General features: G+C 43.9%; 1 protein-coding gene across 3 annotated transcripts in view; it reads left to right on the top strand.

Moving 5' to 3' along the window:
- The window catches only part of LOC138982077 (cordon-bleu protein-like 1), an 86,562-nt gene that overhangs the window by 51,527 nt on the left and 21,132 nt on the right, over positions 1-13,903 (top strand). For all 3 annotated transcript variants that reach the window (XM_070355299.1, XM_070355301.1, XM_070355300.1), the window contains exons 3-4: positions 2,935-3,160; positions 13,312-13,537. In XM_070355299.1, coding sequence (XP_070211400.1) covers positions 2,935-3,160; positions 13,312-13,537 — 452 coding nt within the window. The remainder of the gene's footprint in view (positions 1-2,934; positions 3,161-13,311; positions 13,538-13,903) is intronic.

Genomic DNA, 13,903 nt, shown 5'->3' with positions numbered 1-13,903 from the left:
GGCCTTGTTACCTGTGCTGGTGGTGGCTGATGCAGCATGGCGACTGTCAACAAAGAAACAACAACACTACCACCGCCACGCCGCCATACCACGCTCTCTCTGCAAGCCTTCGTCTCAGTCTTCGTCAAGCTCGTGTTGTGAGTTTATCATAGCACAATTGTGGAAATGTACGGTTGTGTCAAGGTAGAACTATAATATACCTGGTGGTAGTTATTATGGTATACATTCGTGACGCACACCTGTGATTTCACACCGGTGGAAGGCGGAGGTTTTCACGCGTGTGTGTCACTGAATAGTTGAGTTCAGACTCCGTCGGTGTTTACGTCTGTGAATGTGCTTCGCCTACACGCTAGTGAGTCTTCAGACTTCGTAATTGCGTGTGTCTCTGCAGTGTCTACGCACAATACAGTCCGTCAGTTGATAACCTGATACTCATTAAGGTCTATGATCAACGCTGTGCTGCCGAGGCAAAAACCCTGAAAGCTAACGGCAAGAATCGATGGTAGAGTCGAGCTGAAAGACACAAGCTAACATTGGGAAGATGGATCAGGTAGCTATTGACGGTTTCACCTCCACAGCTCTTCTTCTCTTCGTGTCTGTTTGTGCGGTATAGCTGACGATGTGACACTGGAGTTTTACACGACCTCGGATCGACAATCGACGCCCCGGTGGAGACGTTCACCGCCGCAAAAACCCTGTGTTTACCCGTGCAAAACGTTAAAACTCCAAATCCGGACACCGAGGACAGAGAGGAGGAGAGGAGGGGATAACTAGCCTTCAATTTTCGCTCTCCCCAGGCGCTGAAAGGGGATAAAGTTACTGCTGCCAAGAGCAAAGTGTTACAACTCTAAATCTGGACACAAGATAGAGAGAATCTGGGAGACGAGAGAAAATTTGCCTTCAATGTTCGCTCTCAGCTCAGGCCCTGACTTGGGATAACGTTACTACTGCCATAAAAAAAACCACACGTTTGAGCTCTAATTCCGGACACAGGACAGAGAGGAGGGCCTAGGGGATACTTATCTTTAATTTTCGCTCTCAGCTCGGGGACAAAGTTACTGCTTACTGCCAAGATTTTTACAGTGTGTCGTATAATATAATCCGAGAGTCGTGGAGTAGTCTTCTTCAACCATGTTTCGACGACGGAAAAAGCTGACACTGCTAAGTGCCAGTAATGGACGCCTCTCGGAGATACCTACCAGCGGCTACTTCAGCTTTAGTCAGAGTGTGGGGGACCTCTCAGCGTCTCATTCTCAGGTAAAGTCAACGATTTTTTTTTTGTTGTTTTTTTTTGTTGTCTAACAGCGACGATGGCAAAGTCGGACATGGTCTTCCTCTTCCTTTCACCTTCCGTGTTTGTGTTTGTCTTGTCCTCTCGTGTCTGTGTGAAATACCTAGGTACGTGTTTTGGTACGGGTTGGAGTACTACTATTTAGTGGATGCAGCCATTTTCGCACCAAGAAAATGTGCCATTCTAATGTTAGGTGAACGTACCTCAACTGAGTACATTGTATTTAACGAAGGATGACATTTAAGCGAATACCTTCATATCTGTGATACAAAAAGCTAAGTCTTTTTAACGTGAAATAGTGTGTCCTCTTATCATTCAAAGTCGTTCAACTACAGTTCCTTCCCTGCCCTGAATTTTAGAGTAACCACATAGCAAAATCAGCTTCCACCGCTGGTTTGTACTTTTCATATTTTAGTCCAGAACTGCCTATAGATTCCAAAAGGTTACAGCCCGTCAAAGAGATTATCAGTTAGATTCTAAAGGTTTACAGCCCTTCAAATACATTGTCCGTTGTGTCCATTGAAAAGACCACGAAAGGTTATACAACCCATTGTAGGCTACGTTGACCAGACCCCTGCTTGCCTGACTTTGGAGATTGATTTTGACCATTCAGTCCCCTTGTCTGATCCACCCACATGGCTGGGCATCTATAATAGACTACCATTTGTTGCAAGGCGGCTACTCTCCCAAACGATAGGTGTGTGTGAGCTGCCGGAGGGCAGGGGAGCTGTAACAGTATGTAACCAAGGTAGAGGTACGTTCAGGTACAGAGGAACTCCTCTCTCGATACCTTTAACAAATCTGGAAAACAAATCAGATCTTGAACTGGAGAGTGTGTTAACAATGAGGTAAATGTACAGACCTAGAATGAATAGAATGTATTAAAACATAGGGTCTTGAAAGGGAGAACGTTCTTAAAACGGGGAAGGTGGGAGGGGAGGGGGGAGATGAGGTCCCACTGTATACCGGCCTTCGCCTGAGTCAAGCTCGTTTAGTAATAATGCGGACAGAGGATTGAGTGGTCACTGAAAAGGGGGATGTGTCAACAGTTTTTCCTCCCCAAGTTTACCTGGGAATTAGTATGTTAGACCAGGTTGGCCGTCGCCCTTACCTGTACATTGCCTGAGTGTAAAGTTGTAGGCAAACTAAAAACTTTTCCCCCACAGCTTGACTGAGTTTCAGTTCGTGTTGGGAAAGTATCGGAAGAGACTATGTGCTGTTAGGTTACTGTCAGTCATAAAATACAATACATGTACTAGTGTCTGTACCATGCGAAGAAAGTGAGAATAACAAATTGTCGTTTGAGCACTAGCACTCTGATTGGTCTCCCCCACCACCACCACCCCCCTATTCGACCCCTCCTCCTCTTACCGTCTGTAGCATATTCCTTGTACAGTTTTCCTCTGTACCCAGTGTTGCCTTTAGGAAAAACAAGTATACCGTCAATTTTCAAGTAGGTTTTCACCTGTAGATCTATGTAAAAGTCACAACCTAAAAAGCAAAACGAAACACGTACCTACACAGGTAAGTAAACCCTACTGTCTCTGTATCCTCTCGTCTGTCTGCTCCAAAATGCAACCCCACCCCCTCCTCCGCTCCACTACGACCTTGACCCTATGTTGTTCCTTGCGGCGCTTGTTCAGCATTCCCATGATGGACCTGCTGGTGAACCTGGCGTCCCAGTGCAAGGTGTCCCCCACGGGTCACACCTTGCAGGTCATAGACGAAGAGACGAGCAAGGCCATGAGCTTCAAGGCCAACCAGACCATCGGGTCGTTGGGGGTCACCTCCGTCTACATCGTGCAGAAGAACAAGAAACCTGACTGGAGCAAGCCCGTGAAGGCTAATAAAGCCGCTAAGTCCTTTGAGGTAAGGATGGGACATACTATGGTGGCCTGCCTTAAACTCTTGAGGAGTTTTGAAGGCTTATAAAGCTTGTGAAAGGCTTTGAGGTAAGGATGTTGCATATACTACCGAGGCCTACCTGAACAGTTTGAACGTTTTTGAAGGCTAATAAAGCCGCCAAAGCATTTTGAGGTAAGGATGTCACATACTATGATTGTCATCCTAAAATTCTCGAAGGTTTAATGAAGCTCTTTTTTGATACACAAAAATAGAAACAGATTTTAAATTTAGATCAGAATTTAGTTCAGTTTAAAAAGAATTATTACTGAGAGTAATGTATTAATCGGACAGTATAAAGACAGCTCCTTGAGATGTTATTCCAAACCGGTTCAGGATTTTTTGTGCTCTGTGCCTACGTAAGGGTGTTTAGCATAAATATCCCTGCTCGAGAGAATAAATGTGTTTGTACACTCTAGTAGGGCTTCTAGTGCAAAAAAGTACAGGTTATGCTGGGGAAAGCGGTGAGTTTAAAAGGTAGGATTGGTTAGCAGTTATGTCATTGTAGTTATATCGCATGTATACACACAGAAAGAATATTATAATTTGGAGCGTATAGTGTACTTTTTCGGTTTCCAACACAATATGGAATGGGTTTTTTTGGTGCAAAGGTTGGCTTTGATTGTGTTAGATAATGAAGGGTGGGAATACAAACAATCTTCACTGACTGACCAGATATAGAAAGAGCGTCTGAAATTTGAGTTCGTGTATAAAGGGCCTTTCTTTTCCTACGATAGCGTTATTCAAGAAAGTCACAGTTGGAGAAATATATATATATAAGTCTGCAGACTAACTCCTGATCGACAGATAGAAGGTTTAAATTTTGGATTTTCCCTGAAAGACACAGTTCCGCGTAACACCTCTGTACGCAGCTTTCCTTGAAAAGATCGACACAGTCTTGCAGCAGAGACAAGCGGGACTACAATGAAGGAATATTCGTAGTTCTGCAAAATACCACTCGAAGGAGATGGCAAATGGAATATTACTTTTTTTTATCAAAGTTAATTTCCGCAGAATACCTCTTTTTACGCATAAAATATGATAGAAACGGCGAAGTCTTTATGCAAACACAAACGGAACATTTATTGTTTTCGCGTTCCTGTCGTTCTCCCTATTGTGGTCCTGCCTACATTTTGTATCGATCAGAAAGGTTTCGCTTACTTTTCCCGAAGACACACCCAACAAAAGTATGCACAATAACCCTTTGTAACTAATGTTTCAGTCTCTTCACGCTAAATATCTATGACATTCTAGACTTTTCTGCTTTCGACTGATGAGGAAAATTATGGAGTGTAACTTGTTAAGGTGTAGAAAGAAAATAGCTCCTTCGTCTTATAATGTCGAAAAGAAAAGAGCTCTTTCTTGTCGTGATGAGGAAAGTAGAGCACTAAAACAATATTCAAATTCGTACCAAAAAAAGTTAAACCATTTCATTCAATGATAATGATGTTGGTCTAACTTCAAGTATGTTTCTGTGTGACCTTTTGAGCCCAGTAGCAGACACAGCTAGGCGAAGTGAAGAATAACAATGACATCATCAAATTAAGCTCTCGTGTGGAAACTCTACAGTGTGAGCACACCACACTGTGCACTGAGAGAAAGCAATAATAACGTGTGGTCTCCTTGGACGTACAAAATGTTTCCCACAGATATATACTAAAGTTTCCTTCTTTCTTTCTTTCTTTCGTTCGAATGTTTTTATTTCCCAGAGATTTTCTTACTATTTTCCCCAAATTTCTATTTTTCGCGTATGCAATTACTTTTTCATTATTTGTATTAGTCCGTCACTGTCTTCAACACAAAAGCCAACGTGGCGATGCGCAAGTGTGTCTTCTAAAAACTGTGTGTCCCCTTGAAAAGATTGTTTGACTTCGGCGGGCGCGTCGTAGAAATCTAAATTTGTTAATACATTTTTTTTACTGCAAATAGCGAATGTCAATACATACTTCAAGTGTGTTGGGGAAGATGCTTACCTAGCTATGGACATACGTTTGAACAGAAGTTGAAGTTGCTCCGTAGAATATTTTTGCGGAGTGGTGTATTTGTACAACGTTCGTAGCAAGACGTCCCATTTCTTTCATACTGGATGAACATCTAGACGCTCCTTCGTTTATCAAGTATCGTTGGATATTCATAAAAAATATTTAGAATTTTAACGAAAGGGGTTGTTTCCCACTATGAGGTGGAAAAGTATGTTGCAGGGTTCTTGTCGTTTTATTTGTGTAAAGGTACCTTCCTTACTGTGTAAACAATATGGTAAAGCAGTAAAGATATACTCTTCAAAAGATAGATACAATTTTTGAGTCACTTGAGAAAAAGTGACTCTATGTAATCGGTCAGTGTTAGTCTGTCCGGCCGGCCGTCCGGCCGGCCGGCCGGCCGTAGACACCACCTTAACGTTGGACTTTTCTCGGAAACTATCAAAGCGATCCGGCTCATATTTTGTTTAGTCGTGACCTCCAATGACCTCTACACTTTAACGATGGTTTCGTTGACCTTTGACCTTTTTCAAGGTCACAGGTCAGCGTCAAAGGAAAAATTAGACATTTTATATCTTTGACAAAGTTCATCGGATGTGATTGAAACTTTGTAGGATTATTCTTTACATCAAAGTATTTACATCTGTAGCCTTTTACGAACGTTATCAGAAAAACAAGGGAGATAACTAGCCTTTTCTGTTCGGCAACACACAACTTAACGTTGGGCTTTTCTCGGAAACTATAAAAGTGACCGGGCTCAAATTTTATGTGAACGTGACTCCCAGTGACCTCTACACTTTGACGTCTGCTTTGGTGACCTTTGACCTTTTTCAAGGTCACAGGTATGTCTTGAAGGAAAAAAATTGAAATATCATATCTCTGAAACTATTCATCGGATTTGATTCAAACTTTATAGGATTATTCTTTACATCAAATTATTTACATCTGTATTGTGTTGTGAATAGCAATTTCTTCCTGTCCATCTGATGCCTCATATAATATTCAGAACTGCGAAAGTGACTCGATCGAGCGTTTGCTCTTCTTGTGTTTTTCAAATTTGCTAAAAAAATCAAGGATCCAATCATTCAATTGAAACGTGCCCTTTAGAATTCACAAGACGACTGTGAGTGTTGCTCTAAAAACAAAACGTTGGCAAACAGTTTCATGAACAAATTCAGCTTTTTGCGAAAAATTGCCTGTTTTTCGAAGCCCTATGAAATCAGCACAAACAATGCCAAAGCAAAAACTTGAGATGCACGTGCCACCACAGGGTTTTTGCCATGGACAGTGCTCACCAGTTTGCTTTTAAAATCTGACACACGAACGAAATTGGATCCTTGACTTTTGACAAATTTGCAAGTATTGTATAGCATTTCTTAGCCGAGCCTTAACGTATTTTGAAGGGTATATGTCCAGGCTTTTACATGTGAGACACACTTCCTTCCACAAGGACACATACGAAAACCCAACGGCGTGGCTGCTTTCTCTACAGAAGAACACCTGAGCACCGTCGCTGGGAAAAAATAATTTTGAGAGTCTAACGCGCGGCTGTGCCAAATCCCCCCCCCCCCCCCCCCCCCCGGGTGGTTTACCAAAGATTTTAGCCTTCTCGCTGTTGTAGTAGTAGGAGAATCAAAATGTCTGATCGAAAGAAGAAGCAATAGGGAGAGAAAAGAGGATTGCGGCGTCTTCACTTTGGAGTGTACATAGACAATCACGGAATGTTAGCCCCAGAAATACGACTGTGTACTCAACACACTTTGCAAATGGGACACCAAAGCACATCTCGTTCAGTGTTGCAGTGCATGAGATACCTTTAGGGGGGGGGGGCGGGGGGGAGAAGGGGGGGGGGGGGAAGGGGGGGGGAGGGGGGGGGCTGGCCTATAGAATCCTGACAACATCGACTGACTGTAGAATTTAGGGTTTAGGTAGTTTTTTTGTCTCGAAGCTTAGTTTGGACGATTTAAGAAATGTCATGCATTCTCCGTCTAACGTTTGTTTGGGTAGGGGAGGAGGGCGTCTGGGGTTAGACAAAAAAAAGTCTGTTTACGGTAACATAGGCAAAAAAATAGTGTCGGTAGGTCGGGATTTTTTTATTTTTAAAATTTTTTTTTTAAACCATATTTTTCAGTTATTTTGCCAAAAAAGACTTTTTTTTACTTTTATTTTACCAAATGCCAAAAAAAAGTCTAGGGTCGCGCGAAAAAATAGGGTCGGTCGGGATACCGTAAACAGACTTTTTTTGTGGTTGGCCTTCGTGGACGTGTTGAGGACAATTGACTTTCAGTGTGTGTGTGTGTGTGTGTGCGTGCGTGCGTGCGTGCGTCCGTCCGTCCGTCTGTTCACTTTTTGTTTGTTGGGGTCTGGAGGATTAGGAGAGCGACTTAGGGGTGGGCAAGGACCACTTGAGGAGGGAGTGGAAGGTGGAAGGACATGACATGCAGTGTGGTTGTAAAGGGAGGGGGAGGGGCGTCCGAACAGTCAAAATTGTATCGAGAGCAATCATTAGTCTTCCTTGTTTTCATTAAGACGCATGAGGTGTCATTTCGACGTGCTTGAGGCGATTTACTGACGCAATAGAATCAGTGACTCCAGGGCCTGCGCTTTCATCTGACTCGGCTGAAGAGATTATCTTTCATTTTGTTGTCGTTCCTGGGTACTTGTGCAAAAATAGTTTAATCCGCACTTGGTCAGAAACGCGCGCACACTGATTAATACATACAGACGCACTGACATATACACACACACACACACACATCACACACACTGTCTCTCTCTCTCTCTCTCTCTCTCTCTCTCTCTCTCTCTCTCAACAACAGATGCTTTCATTAGCTAACGCACAAATACCCTATGGGGTTTTAGCCGGAAGTACCTCCAATTATATCCTACCCCCCCCCCCCCCCAAAAAAAAAGCAATGATAATGAGAAGGCCAGAAAAGGGCACAATTTTTCTTTAAAGAAGCTCGAAGACGCTTATGTTTTATCATCCTCCCCCTCACACACACACATCACAAACTTTCTCTTTCTATCTATCAGACTGTCTCCCCATCTCTCTCTCTCTCTCTCCCTCTCTCTCTCTCCCTCTCTCTCTCTCTCTCTCTCTCTCTCCCTCTCAAGACGCATACTTTTTTTTATCATCCTTCTCCATCTCCTCTACCCCCTCCCCCACTCCCACACCATGAGACACTCTTAACGATAAAAGCCAGGCTTGAACTGACCAGCGGTGACCAGGCACTGCCCAACAACTCTCTCATCGGATGGGCCGCGGATGTTCTGCCCTTGAACAAATTGACCCTCTTGCAATTGATGGCAAATCACCCCTTGACACCCCCCCCCCACCCCACCCCCTACCCCCTCCTCCTCTTCGTCTATTACCACTCTTCATCATCTTCTGTCCTTCGTTCGTCGTTACTGGTTCGAAGTCCTGCATGGCGGGGTTGATCAAGAACTAAGACTGTTAGCATCGGATTTTCAGTTCACGTTAAAATTTCGTTGGACTGTGATTTTATTGCGCATGAATGATTTCCGAATGTTAAGCGAATACCCCATTTTCACAGAATCCTACAGCAAATTAAGATGTGCTCTCATGTAGCTGCGTGTATTTCCCAAGAAACTCGGTGCAAACTTGAAGAAATATTTGACGGCAAGCATATATTATGAAGGGAGAAGGTTGAAAGTTGATTAAAATGTGTATGTCATTCATTTCACTTACATAGGGGCAAACAATTTTTTTAAGTCGAGACAGAAGAAAGCAGAATTTATAGTGCTGCTATCTACAAACGTAAGACGTGTTATGTGTTCTATAACACTTTTTTTTTTAAATGGCAAAAACATCCATCCACTTTGTTTGTAGGGGAAGAAATGCGAAGAAACATATTACATTTCGCCAACCTGGTGTAAAACTGCACATGTAAAGAAATGTTTCTGTAAACGAAATGTCATAGCAACCGTCTGTTCTTCATACACTAGCTACCATCCACATGCACCATTACATTTAATAATAGTCATACTGGAAACATATATTAAAGCAACTTTGTATACCAGCATTCATCCACCGTTCAATGTGTTGATAACAGCCCGTTCTGTACTCGGTAAGACCGTGACATAGAGGTGAAGAACTAAGAGTTGGCACAGTGCAGTTGCCTGGAAAATGTGCTCCCGTGACCCCCCTATTGATTGAAGGGGGCTGTCGTGCATGCTTGAAGCCTTAGCATGTCCTGACGTGACAAGATTTTTCACGGCTTGCGACTGAATAAAACATTACCTTGGTCATTTTATGCCTCATGAGTCTGTCTCTGTTCATGTTAAGAAGGATGTATGTATATATATAAGTATGTGTGTTAATGGGGATTATAGTGTGTGTGTGTGTGTGTGTGTGTGTTTTTTTTGTGGCTTGTACTTCGTAGATGGGGGAGGCCGGGTCTCTGTGTGTCTGTGTGTGTCTGTGTCTGTGTTTTCTGTGTGTGCGTGTCTGCGTGTGAGAGTTTGTGTGGTGGGGGGTACAAGATGACGACAGAAGAGGAATTCAAACACACCCTTCTCGCCAGCTTTTTCTAACATGCTTAATGTGCTGACAACAAAACATAAACAAACGCTGAGGAGACTAAAGGCAGATTTATAGCTATTCCAAACGCAGACTACTTGTGAATAGTTGATCCAGAGTTACTAGTCTGCAACATTGATTTTGAACCTGTTGTCATGTTTACTATGCGCTCTCACGATTCTGTTCGCGAATATTCATTAGAGCTAATCAAGGTAATTTTTCAAACTTGTCGTGCGCAGGTGGGAAAATCGTGCTCAAAGCAAGATTTCTTGGTGTTTGATTCAACAAGTCATTGTGACATGGCCTTATGTGTTAAAGAGACACTCATGTATCAGTTTCTATACTGAAAACTTCAAGAGGATAATAATGAGGATGATGGTGACGATGATGATGGTGATGGTGACGGCGATGATGATGATGATGATGATGATGATGATGATGATGATGATGATGATGATGATGATGATGATCTTGTGCTATAGTAAGCATCTAATGATTGTTGTTGTTCGTTGTGTTGTCTGCTTAAGCGTCTCATGCAATTTTGAGACGCCGGTCAGAATTATGAGAACATAATAAAATAATCAACACATGCTATATTTTCTTATAGTCTGAAACTTCCCCTAATCTCTTTGCACCTGCTTTCAAATAAACCAAGTGATCACCAGTAGTCACCTTAGTACCGGTAACAGCTTTGTCATATCAACTTATTGCTGAACTGGAAATCCTCTTTCACAAAGCCTTCAGGGCTAATGTTGTTTTTCTTCTCCCCCCCCCCCCCCCCCCCCCCCCCCCTTGCTCTGTGAGATTATTTATTATGCAGACACAAGCAATAGTTATAGGCATAATTATGGCAGAGAAACGAGAAATACAATCAGCCTGTCGAAAAGCATACTCAAGTAGGCCTTCTGTCGAATGATATTGTAAAACGGGTGAAAGGGGGAGTCTTTTTCCACGTGAAACCTGAACAGATCTGAGATAGTGAGCAAACTATTTTCACAGGAAGGACTGACTGACTAGTTGATTTGTACGTCTTCTCAGGACCAAATTGGCCCAACGGACTGACTAGTTGATTTGTACGTCCTCTCAGGACCAAATTGGCACAACGGACTGACTAGTTGATTTGTACGTCCTCTTAGGACCAAATTGGCCCAACGGACTGACTAGTTGATTTGTACGTCCTCTCAGGACCAAATTGGCCCAACGGACTGACTAGTTGATTTGTACGTCCTCTCATGACCAAATTGGCCCAACGGACTGACTAGTTGATTTGTACGTCCTCTTAGGACAAAATTGGCCCAACGGACTGACTAGTTGATTTGTACGTCCTCTCAGGACCAAATTGGCCCAACGGACTGACTACTTGATTTGTACGTCCTCTCAGGACCAAATTGGCCCAACGGACTGACTAGTTGATTTGTACGTCCTCTCAGGACCAAATTGGCCCAACGGACTGACTAGTTGATTTGTACGTCCTCTCATGACCAAATTGGCCCAACGGACTGACTAGTTGATTTGTACGTCCTCTCATGACCAAATTGGCCCAACGGACTGACTAGTTGATTTGTACGTCCTCTTAGGACCAAATTGGCCCAACGGACTGACTAGTTGATTTGTACGTCCTATCTGGACCAAATTGGCCCAACGGACTGACTAGTTGATTTGTACATCCTCTGAGGACCAAATTGGCCCAACGGACTGACTAGTTGATTTGTAAGTCCTCTCATGACCAAATTGGCCCAACGGACTGACTCCCGCAGTGGGGCACTGCGGTTATGAAATTAAAAGCCCCTCCTGTTTTTGGAACCGCAGGAGCTTTCTAGTTTGCTGTTAGGTAGATTTTTGGTTCCTCTTTCCTGTCATGCTCTCTTTTTCTTCATGAATTCTTTTCTTTTTTCTGCCTTCTTGCTCATTCACCTGTATTTTTTCCAAAAATCTCTTCTCTTGCCGCTTGTCTCGCGATTCATGTATAGTTTAATCTGTTAGTGTTCTGATGTAAGTCCAGCAGTAGATAGGTTAAGCCTATTTTAACATACTGGAAACTGGTAATCTTCCAGTAGGTATTAATTTAGTTTTACTAAAGCCTGCTGGGACACAAGTAATGGGTTAGTGCATTTGTAAACAGGAATCGCTTGACAAGTGGCCCCCTTCATCCCCCCCTTCCTCGTCCTGATATGGCTCTGCGTAGTCGGCTGGACGTTAAGCAACAAATAAACAAACAAACAAACAAACGGACTGACTAGTTGATTTGTACGTCCTCTCAGGACCAAATTGGCCCAACGGACTGACTAGTTGATTTGTACGTCCTCTCAGGACCAAATTGGCCCAACGGACTGACTAGTTGATTTGTACGTCCTCTCATGACCAAATTGGCCCAACGGACTGACTAGTTGATTTGTACGTCCTCTGAGGACCAAATTGGCCCAACGGACTGACTAGTTGATTTGTACGTCCTCTCAGGACCAAATTGGCCCAACGGAGTGACTAGTTGATTTGTACGTCCTCTCATGACCAAATTGGCCCAACGGAGTGACTAGTTGATTTGTACGTCCTCTTAGGACCAAATTGGCCCAACGGACTGACTAGTTGATTTGTACGTCCTCTTAGGACCAAATTGGCACAACGGACTGACTAGTTGATTTGTACGTCCTCTCAGGACCAAATTGGCCCAACGGACTGACTAGTTGATTTGTACGTCCTCTCAGGACCAAATTGGCCCAACGGACTGACTAGTTGATTTGTACGTCCTCTCAGGACCAAATTGGCCCAACGGACTGACTAGTTGATTTGTACGTCCTCTCATGACCAAATTGGCCCAACGGACTGACTAGTTGATTTGTACGTCCTCTCAGGACCAAATTGGCACAACGGACTGACTAGTTGATTTGTACGTCCTCTCAGGACCAAATTGGCACAACGGACTGACTAGTTGATTTGTACGTCCTCTCAGGACCAAACTGGCCCAACGGACTGACTAGTTGATTTGTACGTCCTCTCAGGACCAAACTGGCCCAACGGACTGACTACTTGATTTGTACGTCCTCTCAGGACCAAATTGGCACAACGGACTGACTAGTTGATTTGTACGTCCTCTCATGACCAAACTGGCCCAACGGACTGACTAGTTGATTTGTACGTCCTCTCATGACCAAATTGGCCCAACGGACTGACTAGTTGATTTGTACGTCCTCTTAGGACCAAATTGGCCCAACGGACTGACTAGTTGATTTGTACGTCCTCTCATGACCAAACTGGCCCAACGGACTGACTAGTTGATTTGTACGTCCTCTCATGACCAAATTGGCCCAACGGACTGACTAGTTGATTTGTACGTCCTCTTAGGACCAAATTGGCCCAACGGACTGACTAGTTGATTGGCCTATCTTGGGACAGGTAGAGTTAATATGCTATGCGGGGAAACAAAACACTTGACAGACATGCACACAAAGAATTGCTTTCAATCGTGTTTTAGTTCTGGAAAGCTTTTGTTGCAGTATTTCAAAATTGGTCTGAAAGATTCTATTGGAGGTTGTCGGCTAACTTTATGAACGGGAAGGAGTGTGCCTTTAACCATCTCTTCTTTCACCCATCGTTTCCAGATCACCCAGCGGTTCACCATCAACCTGCCAGGTGGGCAGAAGGCGGTGATGCGTATCAGCCCGCAGCTGACCCTGGAGCAGGTGTTCGCTAGAGTGTGTCAGGACAAGAGTCTGGACTCGCGTCGCTACACGCTTCAGCACCCCGCCAACCCGCTCAGCCCTCTGGACCTCAAGGCTACCATCGCTCAGTCCAAGCTCTCTGAGATCAACCTTATCCATGCTGGTGGTATGTGGAGTTATGAGTATAAAGTGTGTGTGATGGGGGTGGGGTGGGGGCGTGGGTGACTGCCAGGGTTACTTTCTTTGACTGTGTCTGCCTGTTTGAGAGAGAGAGAGAGAGAGTGTGTGTGTGTGTGTGTGTGTGTGTGTGTGTGTGTGTGTGTGTGTGTGTGTGTGTGTGTATGTGTGTGTGTGTGTGTGTGTGTGTGTGTGTGTGTGTGTGTATGTGTGTGTGTGTGTGTGTGTGTGTGTGTGACTCGTTGTCTATCTGTCCGTCCCACTTTGTCTCTTCTCTCTCGCTCGCTCGCTCTCTCTCTCGCTCGCTGTCTCGCTCGCTCGCTCTCTCTCTCGCTCGCTCTCTCTCTCGCTCTCT

This window comes from Littorina saxatilis, linkage group LG12, assembly GCF_037325665.1.
Source record: "Littorina saxatilis isolate snail1 linkage group LG12, US_GU_Lsax_2.0, whole genome shotgun sequence".
Classification (NCBI taxonomy): Eukaryota; Metazoa; Mollusca; class Gastropoda; order Littorinimorpha; family Littorinidae; genus Littorina; species Littorina saxatilis.
Note: the sequence above shows the minus strand (reverse complement) of the source record. Positions and strands in the feature narration are given on the sequence as shown.